Source organism: Leuciscus leuciscus, assembly GCF_965113295.1.
Source record: "Leuciscus leuciscus genome assembly, chromosome: 12".
NCBI classification, from domain to species: Eukaryota; Metazoa; Chordata; class Actinopteri; order Cypriniformes; family Leuciscidae; genus Leuciscus; species Leuciscus leuciscus.
In genome coordinates, this window is record NC_138736.1 from 27,151,787 (window position 1) to 27,164,399 (window position 12,613).

The 12,613-nt window shown below is 36.9% G+C and overlaps 1 protein-coding gene and 1 long non-coding RNA gene across 6 annotated transcripts in view; one reads left to right on the top strand and one right to left on the bottom strand.

Moving 5' to 3' along the window:
- The window catches only part of pals2b (protein associated with LIN7 2, MAGUK p55 family member b), a 28,953-nt gene that overhangs the window by 1,172 nt on the left and 15,168 nt on the right, over window positions 1-12,613 (bottom strand). For all 5 annotated transcript variants that reach the window (XM_082187170.1, XM_082187169.1, XM_082187167.1 and 2 more), the window contains 10 exons: window positions 11,371-11,489; window positions 10,988-11,140; window positions 9,099-9,251; window positions 8,690-8,917; window positions 6,562-6,693; window positions 6,379-6,475; window positions 4,097-4,165; window positions 3,534-3,695; window positions 3,218-3,420; window positions 2,012-2,140 (listed from right to left, as the gene is read on the bottom strand). In XM_082187170.1, coding sequence (XP_082043296.1) covers window positions 2,012-2,140; window positions 3,218-3,420; window positions 3,534-3,695; window positions 4,097-4,165; window positions 6,379-6,475; window positions 6,562-6,693; window positions 8,690-8,917; window positions 9,099-9,251; window positions 10,988-11,140; window positions 11,371-11,487 — 1,443 coding nt within the window. In that variant the 5' untranslated portion in view covers window positions 11,488-11,489. The remainder of the gene's footprint in view (window positions 1-2,011; window positions 2,141-3,217; window positions 3,421-3,533; window positions 3,696-4,096; window positions 4,166-6,378; window positions 6,476-6,561; window positions 6,694-8,689; window positions 8,918-9,098; window positions 9,252-10,987; window positions 11,141-11,370; window positions 11,490-12,613) is intronic.
- LOC309511845 lies at window positions 4,177-6,251 on the top strand. The gene is made up of 2 exons (XR_014210793.1): window positions 4,177-4,459; window positions 5,791-6,251. It is a non-coding gene; the product is annotated as an uncharacterized lncRNA (long non-coding RNA).

The window sequence follows — 12,613 nt, forward strand, 5'->3', positions numbered from 1 at the left end:
GAATATTGTTACTTTCGGGAAATATTAAATTTGTCCCATTGATTTGAGGAATAATAATTACATTGAGAAGTTTATGGGAAATAATTGTAGCCCTTAATTCCCTTCAGCAGTGGGCGGGACTAACACGCAAGTGCTAATTCCATTGGCTAGTCTCTTCACCTTTTACCGTCCACATTTTGATGTCAGCAAATCACTTGGGCAAATATAGACAATGTGATTAATATTCATGAGCCCATGGCTAACATTTAAGAGCACAACAGTCACTGAGCTGCTGACAATCTCAAAAGAGCATAAAGATCATTTGTCTTTGAATATTGTTGTTAAATATATAAACATTCTTACAGTTAAGTAGCTTTTAGTGAGTTCTTAATCTCATAAAGAATGCTTGATTGACTGATGTTTCTTAAACGTTCAGTTTGTAACAATTGGCCTTATTGGTTTGGTTAATGCGTTAAAAATAGGGTCAGATTTTACTGTGTGAGTAGCCAGGTCTTAAAAGAATGAGACATAAAACAGAGGTTCAAGTGGATAAGAATGGTATATTTACAGTATTCACACAAGACTTTAAAATAACACAGGTTTTTGGTTAAATGCTTGAAATAAGGTCTGTGGTAAACACAAGGCGGTTGCTAACAAGTGGCTAAATGGGACTAAAGAGGACATAAAATGTCATCACACGAACTGGTAACCTCCTCTACTCACTAGTCCGCTTTCACAGCCTCGTTGTGTTTATAATCACGCTGTTGCAGACTATTATAACTCGAACTTTCAGGGAAAATGTTTTTAAAGACTGAAAGATTCGAAATCTTAGTCCAGCGACTGTAGTGTAGTGTAGTTCATTTATAGCCTACATTTAGCTTTTGACTTCTGCCGATTGTATTTACACATCAAAAATCAAGAAAAGTTGTGTTCATTTGTGAAGATTATCATGATGAGCAAAGCATGCAAGAATCATCAGCTTTTGTTAGTCACAGACCTTATTTTCTGCAATAATCCAAAACCCAATGGAAAAATCCAATTGGGTTTTTGTCAAGGGTGATGCTAACTTGCAGGTTGGCCTACAAAAATACATCATCACTGCAGCGCTGCTATACAGAGTATAGCAAACCACAACAATTCAATCAATTCCGGATGGACAAAAAATTAAGTCCAGTCTACTTTTTTTTTTCTAGTTTGAGAAGCCGTTTCACTCTGATATACATCAAAATAGGGAGGAAAAGACTATTGCAACTTGCGTTTCATGCCGACTTGAATGTAATAATAATAATAATAATAATAATTAGGAATAATATTGTGAAATATTATTAGTTTAAAATAACCGTTTTCTATTTCAATATTTTTTTAAATGTAATTTATTTACACATGTGTCTTCAGAGACCATTTTAATATGCTGATCTGCATTTCTTATTATTATTATCAATGTTGAAGACTATTTTTGTGGAAATCGTGATGCACTTTTTCAGGCTTCTTTGCATTTATTTGAAACAGAAATGTTTTGTAACATTACGAAAGTCTTTACTGTCACATTTGATCAATTTAATGCATCCTTGCTTAAAAGTATTAATTGATTTAAAAACAAATCTTGAATGACACCAAACCTTTGAATAACATATATCTCCATCTTATTAAAAAGCAATTTATATCTGCATCTCTTTTGAAACGCAGAAAGATGTAGCACAGCTATGTTTAAATGGAAGAACAATTCAAAAATGTGCTCAGAATCACTCACAAGTAGTTAAAACGGTCATGTTTAAAACTTCCACATGGATAGCATATTGCATGAGGAAGAAGAAACCTGAGGTATACCACTGTCATCAATGTTGATGTAGCTAGGTAGCACATCTTACCAAACAGGAAATACCAATGCATTTGTGCTGCCTTCATGCCATCATTTGTGAAGCTGAACTAAACCACAACCCAAACACTATGCAAATATAGTGCGAGTAGGTCATCTTGAGAACTAGATCAGAATTTCAGTGTACCAGCCCAGGGAAAGTTGAACAGAACTCACTGTGAGTTGTTTAGTGGTGAGTCCAGCATCAACCACAGCTTTGTGCATGGCCTTCAGTGTGTCGAACTCTGGAGCTGCGATGAACACAACATATGGCATGAACTCTGCCGTTTTTAACACCTTCAGAGCCTGAGGACAGATGGTAAAAAACAATTAGAACACAAAGATAAAACAGCCATATCTATGCATGTCAAGGGTTTTGATTACACAATGGTTTATACCCAAACCTGTGATGTGTCTTCCCAGTAAATTATTATTATTATTATTATTTTAAAACTCATGACGAAAGGTGCACAAAGTAATAAATGTTTATGAATTGCTAAGTCTTCCTAAACAGCTGAAGCAACAGCATGAGCCTTTCTGCTTCCTAAACTGTAGAACCTGTGTGTTTATTTGATGGTTGACATATACGCAACATAACAAGGTCAGTCTCTCTGGAAAGAGCTTGTGGTATGTTTATTAAAGGCTCGTGGTAGGTTGTTTATTAAGTCGTTTAGCTGTCAAATCGGTCCAAGCTCATGTGACCTCCACATGGCAGCCATAATGAGGAGTCTACGGCCCAAGTGGAACAATTAAGTGTGTGTGTGTGTTACTTAACTTTATCTACTTAACTATTTTTTGGGGACAAATTTGTACCCAGAAGTGACCAAAAGCTGACAAAATCTCAAAAAAAACTAATTTGTAAATCTGGTATAAAAATATAGTAATTAAAGGCTTTTTTAAATGTAAAAATGCAGAAAGTTTTCTGTGATGGGTAGGTTTAGGGGTAGGGGCTAGTGTTAGGGAATAGAATATACAGTTTGTACAGTATAAAAACCATTGCGTCTATGGAATGTCCCCATTTAGATAGTTAAGCGTGTGTATGTGTGTATGTGTGTGTGTGTGTGTGTGTGTGTGTGTGTGTGTGTGTGTGTGTGTGTGTGTGTGTGTGTGTGTGTGTGTGTGTGTGTGTGTGTGTGTGTGTGTGTGTGTGTGCGTGTGCGTGCGTGCGTGCGTGTGCGTGTGTGTGTGTGCGTGTGTGCGTGTGTGTTGCTTAAGAAACATTTCCTATGATCATCAATGTGGGAAAAAGTTACTGAAAGAAAGAAAGTTACAGTATTTTTCATATATTCATTAATCGGAATTAGCCTAAATGACATAATATAATATCTGTGAACCTCTCTGACTTTGAGAGCTGTTGAGAGAGAAGCATGTCAAGACACTCGCCTGAGGATTGACGTCCAGGATACATGTACGACCTGTGTTCACCACCTCGTGGATGGAGTCGATTTTAGTACCGTAAAGGTTGCCGTCGTACTCTCCGTGTTCCAAGTACCGGCCCGCCTTGATGTCGTTCTCCATCTCTAGACGTGATACAAATCTATACGCCTGACCATCTCGCTCGTCATCGCGAGGCCGCCGAGACGTATCTGAGATATTGAGACAGAACAAAGAAATGGGTAATCATATGGACAAGAAAATGCATTGATATTTTAATGTTCTATTTATATTTTCTAGGTAGGATTATTCCTTAGCCACTCACGTGGTACAGTGGTCCCAAAACGGGTGGGATGTAGTACAACTAGTCTGTTTTTCAGGCTGCGACGCCCCACTCCTTGCGCTCCAATCAGAATGAGGGTTTTCCTCTGAAATGGTGGCATATGTGCCACTTCCTCATAGATCTGAAGCTCGTGACGATCAAACTCTGCAACATAACCATACAGGAGAGGAAACACAATGGATCAACCAGATTTATTAGAATAAAGGATGCATACATATTTTAAGTCAAAAAGCAAGAAGAGACATATTTTGAAATTATATTAAACTAGGGTCATATTGTACTTATTTATAAATGAGTAATTCAGTATTTTATTTTTAATATATATTTATATATATTTCAGAATATTATTATTAAATATATATTTTAAATATATATTCAATTTAATATTATATATTTTTTTAAATGTGCTTGTGATGTTTGTTTGTTCTCCAAGTCTCTAATTTTATATAAAAATTCTATGTGATTATGTCAAGATAAAGCTCTTTCTGATTTCGATTTTGATTGTTCCACAATTTTAAAAATATATTATATTTTTATCTGTTTACCTGCATTTTTGGCAGTGAGGTACATCATCTTCTTCTTCTTTTTACCAGTAATTGTTCCACATAGGATTCCTAAAAAAAAAAAAAAAAAATTGAAAAAGAGGATATATAGATATATACAAACGTTTTAGAGTGGCGTACCCCTTGAGGCATTCAACTTTTCTATTAAAGGGTTAGTTCACCCAAAAATGACAATTCTGTCAGTAATTACTTAATTACTCACGCATGCGTCGTGGCTCTCGTGAACTCACGTCAGAGGCCCACACAGAAGAAAATTAATAGTTGAATAAAGTCAATTATTTTTGTGTGTTTTTGCGCACAAAAAGTTTATTCGTCACTTGATAAACTTAAGGTTGAGCCACTGTAGTACCATGGACTATTTTAACAATGTTTTTACTAATTTTTCTGGACCAGCAGAATGAAATTGCCTAGAAGCCTATGAAAGAGTCAGACAGCTCCCAGATTTCATCAAAAATACCTTAATTTGTGTTCCGAAGATGAACGAACGTCTTACGGGTTGGAACAACATGAGGGTGAGTAATTACTGACAGTGTTTTAATTTTTGGGTGAACTATCCCTTTAAGGGTCAATATTTGCCCTCTTAAACTAATTTTTCAGATGCATTTTTACCTTTATAAAAAAAAAAATTCTAACCCTATTAAAAGTATGTCTCATGTTAAATGTCAAATTTTTTAAATTCTGTTTATTTAATTATCAATATGATAAATAAATCAATAAATTAGACTAAACAAATCATTTCAATCAAATGAAATCATCAGTAAAACCCATCTTTGCGCTAGAGTGGTACAAGCTGCATCTAGATGTATTTACACATTGTTTAATGCTGCTCAGAGCTGACATTAATGCAATTACAATAGGCATAAATAATGTAGTGAGAATGTTTTAAATGAAAAAGTTCAACAGAGAAATATGAAATGATGGTAAAAACTAAGTGATACTTTTAGGGGCTGTTTACACGAAAAACGTAAAACTTTTTGGGCGTTTTGGGCGTTCATTTACACAACAGCAGCGTTTTGGGTGCCTGAAAACACAAACTTTTGAAAACGGGTGTCAAAGTGCACGTTTTTGAAAATGGTCTCTGTGTAAACAACGAAAACAATAATGTCGTGAACATGCGTTTTCTGTGTTCAATCTATAGTGTTTCATCGCCATCTAATGGCCTGGCTGGCAGCAGAATACAGCGTTTTTAGTCGTTTTCACGGATTCATGTGAATGGGGATCGTTTTGACAATGGTGTCATCTGTCTGCGGAACACTCAAAGGAAAAACTTTTCCATTTCAAGCATATCGTTGTTGTGTAAGCAATTCACTGTCTTAATGAGTGATTCATTGAGTCATTCATTCAATAAAGAAGAAAATGGCTGTATGTATTTATGAATGGGTCATTGAATCATTGACTCTCCCGATTCTTTCACTAACGAAAATCCGCTGTGTGTTGGTTGGAGAAACATATCAGTTCTGCTTGTGTTGGAACTATTATTTCATTGCAAAATAGAGAACTCAATATTGACAATACTGCGTCTAAAATGTACGTCCCTTAATATTATCTTTTTGTTTGTTGAACTGTTGTAGGCCTATAAAATCAATGTCATATTTGCAATCATGTAGATATTTAGTACTCATATTTTATATTATATGCAAGAGATTGTGTCTATATTTGTTCTTCAAGCTAGTAAGTGCTAAAACCCTACTTTTACAAAAGTACATTATAGAGAACGGTAGTAATGTAGCGTGATTTGAACGATGCTTGTGTGGATGCAGTCAGTTTTGACTGCAAAAGATGAGCTAATTTGATTGCATGTCATATTTGACCTTTCACGACACCAACATTTTCCTGTTTTTTCACTGTTAGAAATACATGCTCGGTTTTAATGTTATTTTAAAGTGGGGTAGAATTAAATGAACGGGAAAACTCAGCATTTTGTTTGCGTACCCCCTCTATCGCCTGACGTATCCCCAGTTTGGGAACTACTGATGTAATGTAACGTAATTGTCCACTAGATGGCATTAAGTTTGTATTTTCTGTAGGCTTGTGGCAGTGTTATAACATACATGGACAAATTTGTGTGTATACCGTACAAAAAAAAATGTGCCATAGTTTTCACCAAGATACTTGTTAATATTGTTAATTACACACACACACACAAAAAAAAATTATTCAAAAGCATAATACATTTATATGGCATGTCTTTCAAACAGTGTTTCAGAATATTTCTGCCATTTTGTTGAATCTTTTGGCAACAGTAGTGTGTTTAAGTGTATCACCTGCTCCATCAAGGTCTTTAGGAACAAATGCTTTCCTCTTTTCTTCCAAAAACTGGCTGGGAATCAGCCCAGTACCTCCTTCCACCACATGGCATGCCTGTCAGTCAAAACAATACCGTCAGTAAAATACAATAACCGAACAATGCAAATGAGTCAAAATAGGTCAAACCACCATAATCATACCTGCCACCAGTTTGGGTCTTCTCGGTTGACAATTTGCAGGATATCACCCCTTTTGAAAGCAAGTCCCGCCTCTCTGCATGGAATTAGATTGTCATTGGCCGGGTTGTAGTCAAAATGTGGCTGCACGTACACCTGAGAGAAATAAAACAGGTGGGATTAATCCAAACACTAACCAGAACTCAGCATGATTTTTATATTCACGTTTAACAATAAGCAAATGATTTCTGAGAAAGTTACACACTCTCTGTCTGTCAGAAAAGATTGACTTTGAACCTCGGCTGTTTGCATTCCATGGTAAATAATATTAATATTAATATTAACATTAAAATAAAATCGCAAATAATAATAATAATAAAAGTAATTAAATTTCATATTCCTTTTTCACACTTGTTAGCATTAGTACAACAAAATGAGGAGCAAAGGATGTGCATTAGGTGTGTAATTGATGTTTTTTGTATTTTTCATTATTGTACTGCAACAGAGAAGGATAGGAAATGACACTTTGTCAATTCAGCTAAATAAGAAAAGCATAATTAAATTAAAACTTATGACCAATACATATTTATTTCAACCAAGCGGTTGAGGTGTTGCTGGTTAGCATTGCCCTGTTAGGAAGATGTTGTAACTACACCACATCGGAGCAAAAAGCATTATTTTCCATCCAGCCATTAAAAAAATTTCAGTGTATTCTGCAAAAAATAAATAATAATAATTCCAGGCAACGTTTAAATCTTAAATATATTTAGTGTATTAATGTAAGGCCTGGTTTCACAGACAGGGCTTAGATTAAGCCAGGAGTAGCCCTTAGTTTAATTAGGACATCTAAATAAGTAGCTTTAATAAATGTGCCTTAGAAAAAAAACCTTACTGGTGTGTATCTTGAGACAAAACAATGGCAGTGACATATTTTAAGATATGTCAGTGCAAGTTACTTTCAGTTAAAACAGCTTAAACATGCATTTCAGTCCAGGACTAAGCTTAAACCTTGTCTGTGAAACCGGGGGTAGATGTTTTAAACATAATCTTGTAAAAATACAATCTTTTTAACATGACTTGAAAGCAGCATTATTAAAGATAATCTACCCTTAACCTTACACACACACAAACTCGTATTTGATCAGACGTCATGATCCGACAAGTATAACGACTAAATTTCCATGGCAGATCTCCTGGATTTTAACAGATTGAGGAGGAGGGGATGATATAATATTTACATAAATGGAAAATGAAAAGAATCCTTATTTTGTCACCAATTGTCACTGACTTTCAGATATTGAATCACAATAACAAAATTATTTATGTAATAAGCAGATTCCCTTTCTCAAAGAAAAATCCATAAATACATTATGCGAACACAGAGAGAGATTTGTGATACAGAGAAAATACCAGGAGCCATGTAATGAGATTGAATTTTGCGAGTGTGCGTGTCTTGCCCCAGATAGCATGTGGAGTGTTATTAATAGGGCTCTCAGGGATCTTTTTTACTACAAAGCATCATGGGATTTCACAAATGACCAAATGCAACCCCAAGAATGGATGTCTAATGTGCCGGCATGCACATAACTCCACATGTATGCATTTTATATTTCATGAAAGGAGATGCCCTGAAACAAATACTGGAGGATGTGAACTGCATGAATAAAAGCTAGTTTGATTTCGTATATTCAGTGTCTACATATGCAGTTGTATTTACAGTATTGTTCAAAAGTTTGGCGTCAGTAGGATTTTTAAAAATAAATTAATGCTGAACTTTTCAGCAAGAATGAATTAAATTGATCAAAATTTACAGTATATGTCCACTTATAATGTTATAAAATATTTCTATTTCAAATAAATGATGTCCACAAGATCAAAGAATCCATTCACAGTTTCAAAACTGTAAATTTCAGATTCAATAACAGGAATAAATTTCATTTAAAATATATTAAAATAGAAAACAGTTATTTTGAATTGTAATACTTCACAATATTACTGTTTTAGTGCATTTTTTATTAAATAAATGCTGACTTGGTCATAAGAGACTAAATTCTTAACAACCCCACATTTTTACATTTTTTAACAGTAATGTTTATGGATATTATTGTGTGTGTGTGTGTGTGTGCGTGCGTGCGTGCGTGCGTGTGTGTACCTGTGGTGGCGCCGGAGCATCTCTGTAGCTGGGCAGTATTTTCAGCGTTATTCCTCCACTACATTCTTTGAGCATCTCCTGGAGCTCAGTGGGATTATTGCCAACGTCCTTCCCATTCACCTCCTTTATGATGTCACCCACGTGCAGCAGCCCCTGCCTGTCAATCAGCCCTCCATGGAGGATGCGGGCGATTACCAGGTCCCCCTTGTCCATTCGGAAAGTCACACCCTGGGCAAAACGATAGCATGAGTAATGACAGGCATATATATATATAATGAGACGCTTTTGCCCAGTTGGATCATCTGCGTATTGGACTGGATATTGACTGAAATTGTGACTGGATGAGATTTTAAAAGTGTTAATTAAACTTGTGGCCATATACAAATCTATATATTCTAAAAAAACACACCAAAGGTTCTCCTGCTTTCTTGCGGATGCCAATCATCCTGACCGCATCAGCCTGCATAAGAGCGTTGTTTACTGCTGCATCATTGATCACTTCATGAGGGGCTGGGGCTTCATAGCACTTAGACGCCACCATATCATGGGCCTCCAAAAGAGACTGAAATAAAAGAGAGAATGTGAGAACAAAATACTGTAGAAAATTTTGAAAAATTGTAAAAAAAAAAAATGGGAGAAAAAAATTAGAAGGTGCAAGGCACGAGATGAGAAAAAAGAGAGGGTTCAAGATGAGACGACAAGAGATCAGAAGAGAAGAGACGAATTGAAGGTGAGACAAGAAGAGAAGATTTGAGATGAGACAAGATAAGAAGGTACAAGAAGGGAAGGCATGAGATGAGATGAAACGAGAGGAGAGGGTACAAGATAAAATGAGACAAGAAGAGAAGGAATGAGATTAAATTAAATGAGTAGAGAAGGTATGAGATGAAATGAGATAAGAAGGTACGAGAAGAGACAAGAAGACAAGGTATGCGATGAGACAAGAACAGAAGGCACGAGGAGAGACAGAGAAGGAACGAGATGAGAAAATGAAAAGAAAGGGTACGAGATGAGATAAGTAGAGAAGGTACAAATACTGGTGGATGTGATTTCTTGCCATATATATAATTAGATTAGATGGTAGGAAGAACAAAAGGCATGAGATGAGATGAAACAAGAGGAGAGCGTACGAGATGAGATGAGATAAGAGGAGAAGGCATGAGATGATATGAGAAGAGATGGTTTGAGATGAGATGAGACAAGAAGAGAGGGTACGAGAAGAGAAGGCATGAGATGAGATGAAACGAGAAGAGAGGATACAAGAAGTGATGAGACAAGAGGAGAAGGCATGAGATGAAAGAGAAGAGATGATATGAGATGAGGGACCCTACCCTATCTTGCACCCAGCGCAATTGACTTTGTACACTGACGCATGTATCATTCCTATTTTGCACCTGACGCACAGCGGACTTTTCCCTCCACAGACGCACGTCGGTAAATTAGGGAATGAACTTGCGCTCCCAGGGGCGGTTCAGTGAAAAAAGGAGGCATGTTCCGGCGCAAACGTTCCCTGGTGCTATTTTGCAGTTCCAGAAAACAATTCTGCCACAGACCAGGAAAAACCTAGTCTAAAGTCAGTGGCACGTTATTCAGACGCTATTTTAAGGGCACATGCTTGGTCATAATGTAGCGTGTGCACAACGCGCATACACTTTGCTTCTCTCATTTACACAGACGCAGCAGTTGCCATTTTTGCAAACCATACATAATTACAAGGAAAAATATTCCGCAAGAGGGAAATCATTGTGGTGTCCATGAAGATTTGAAAAAATAGGCATAAATCTAGCTTACACATTTACCCAAATTATTATACGCCTGTTTAACCGACGCTAATTTGGGTGGGTTTCTCCCATCCCCATACAATGTCACTTCTCTGTCTTTTACGGCCCTGGCGAGAACGTCGGTCTCCTCGGCTGTGAACCGCTCCTGGCGTGCGCCTGGCAAATCCGCCGTTATAATAGCAATCCACCATGGAACAAGCGCGCCTGCTTTTAAAGGGAATGTGTGATGACACTCTGATTGGTTTATTGCAAGTTACGCCCAAACCACACCTATGAGTAATGTAACTCCTTCAGACCAACCCATTTTAGATTTGCGTCGGGTGCAAGAGTCATTTATCCCGCCGGTATAATAACAAAAGCGTGCGAGATCTGCCCACAAAGTTACTTGCGTTTCGCGTTTGATACTTGTGTTTCAGATCGTTAAAATAGGGCCCGAGATGAGAAAAGAAGGTATGAGTTTAGACGAAACAAGACGAGAAGGTACAATATAAAACGAGATAAGGTACAAATATTGTACCTGAAAATGGGGCTCCTGCAGGATTTTGGAGAGCTCTGCAACACTGTCATCTCTTACGCTCAGCCCGCTGATGTCACCCAGAATCTCAGTCACAAGCTCAACATTATTCTCCTGCACAGCCTCCAACTTCACATCCTCCAAACGTTCATGAGCCTGAACACAAACATCATATCATTTCATCAATCCATGAACTGATATTTCTGACATTATCTAGTTGCTCCTCTCTGTGTATTTATCACAAATTTAATGGCATGACACATTTGAGTGTGATTTCAGACACGCGTTTCATATCATTCAGTTATTAATTACATTTGTTTTCAGATTAACCTTATTAGCAATGCAAATCAGCTAGAGCAAAGCCTGGGCAGCTGAGTGTACTTTACCTTGGCCAGAGAGCGGACGATAGGACTCTCCATGATGCCTTTGAGAAAGATGAGGTCAATGTCTTTAGCCCCAGTGGTGGAGGGCAACTCGCCCAGGTTCTCCAACACCTGCTGCATAGCTGCACGCATACAGAAAGAAAGCTGTTACGACACAAGAAACACTCCTTGCAACACTACGAGTAATACACACCAGGGTCAGAGAACAGGACAAATGTTTCATCTGTAAAATAAAACAAACTTCACATTACAATATCAGATGGCTGAAATATAACACCACCTTACACAATACTATCATCTCCTTATTGTACGTGTTTAGCTATTCTTTTGTCTTCAGTGTTCATTTGATCCACTGAGGTTTTACTTGATCTTAGTGCTAGGTTCGACACTATACAGAAGATCATGACATATACTCTTAGATCGACTACAAAATTACACTGGTATTCAGGGACAGGCATTAAGGTGGTTTAGATCGTACCTAACAGACCATTGGCATTTTGTTTATTTAAACAGGGAATCATCAAAATTGACTTCAGTAAATGATGGAGTGCTGCAAGGATCTGTGTTAGGCCCTCTGCTATTTTCAATATCCATGCTGCCCCTTGGTAATATTATTAGAAAACATGGAATTAGTTTCCATGGAATTACTCAGTATTTCATCACGACCAGATGAAATTTCTAAATTATCCAAGTTGACAGTGTGTTAAAGATTTAAGTATTGGATGACCAGTAATTTTCTTCTATTAAATTTAGATAAGACTGGATTTATTACTTATTGGACCAAAAACATGTACACAGAATCTCTTAAAATACAATTTGCATTTAGAAGGACGTACTGTTACTTCATCCTCTACAGCTGAAGACCTGGGTGTTATATTAGACAGCAACTTGTCTTTCGAAAATCATATTTCATGTTACAAAAACTGCTTCCACCTCAGAAACATCGCTAAGCTATGGAACATTCTATCTGTTTCTGATGTAGAAAAACTTGTTCATGCATTTATGGCCTGTAGACTGGATTACTGTAATGCATTACTAGGTGGTTGCCCTGCATCCTCAATAAACAATCTACAGTTAGTCCAAAATGCAGCTGCTAGAGTTCTTACCAGGTCAAGAAAATATGATCATATAACACCAATTTTATCATCTCTATGCTGGTCACCTATTAAGTTCCGTATCAATTACAAAGAATTGCGGACTATAAGGCATTAAATGGTTCCGCTGTGTATTTAACTGATCTTCTATT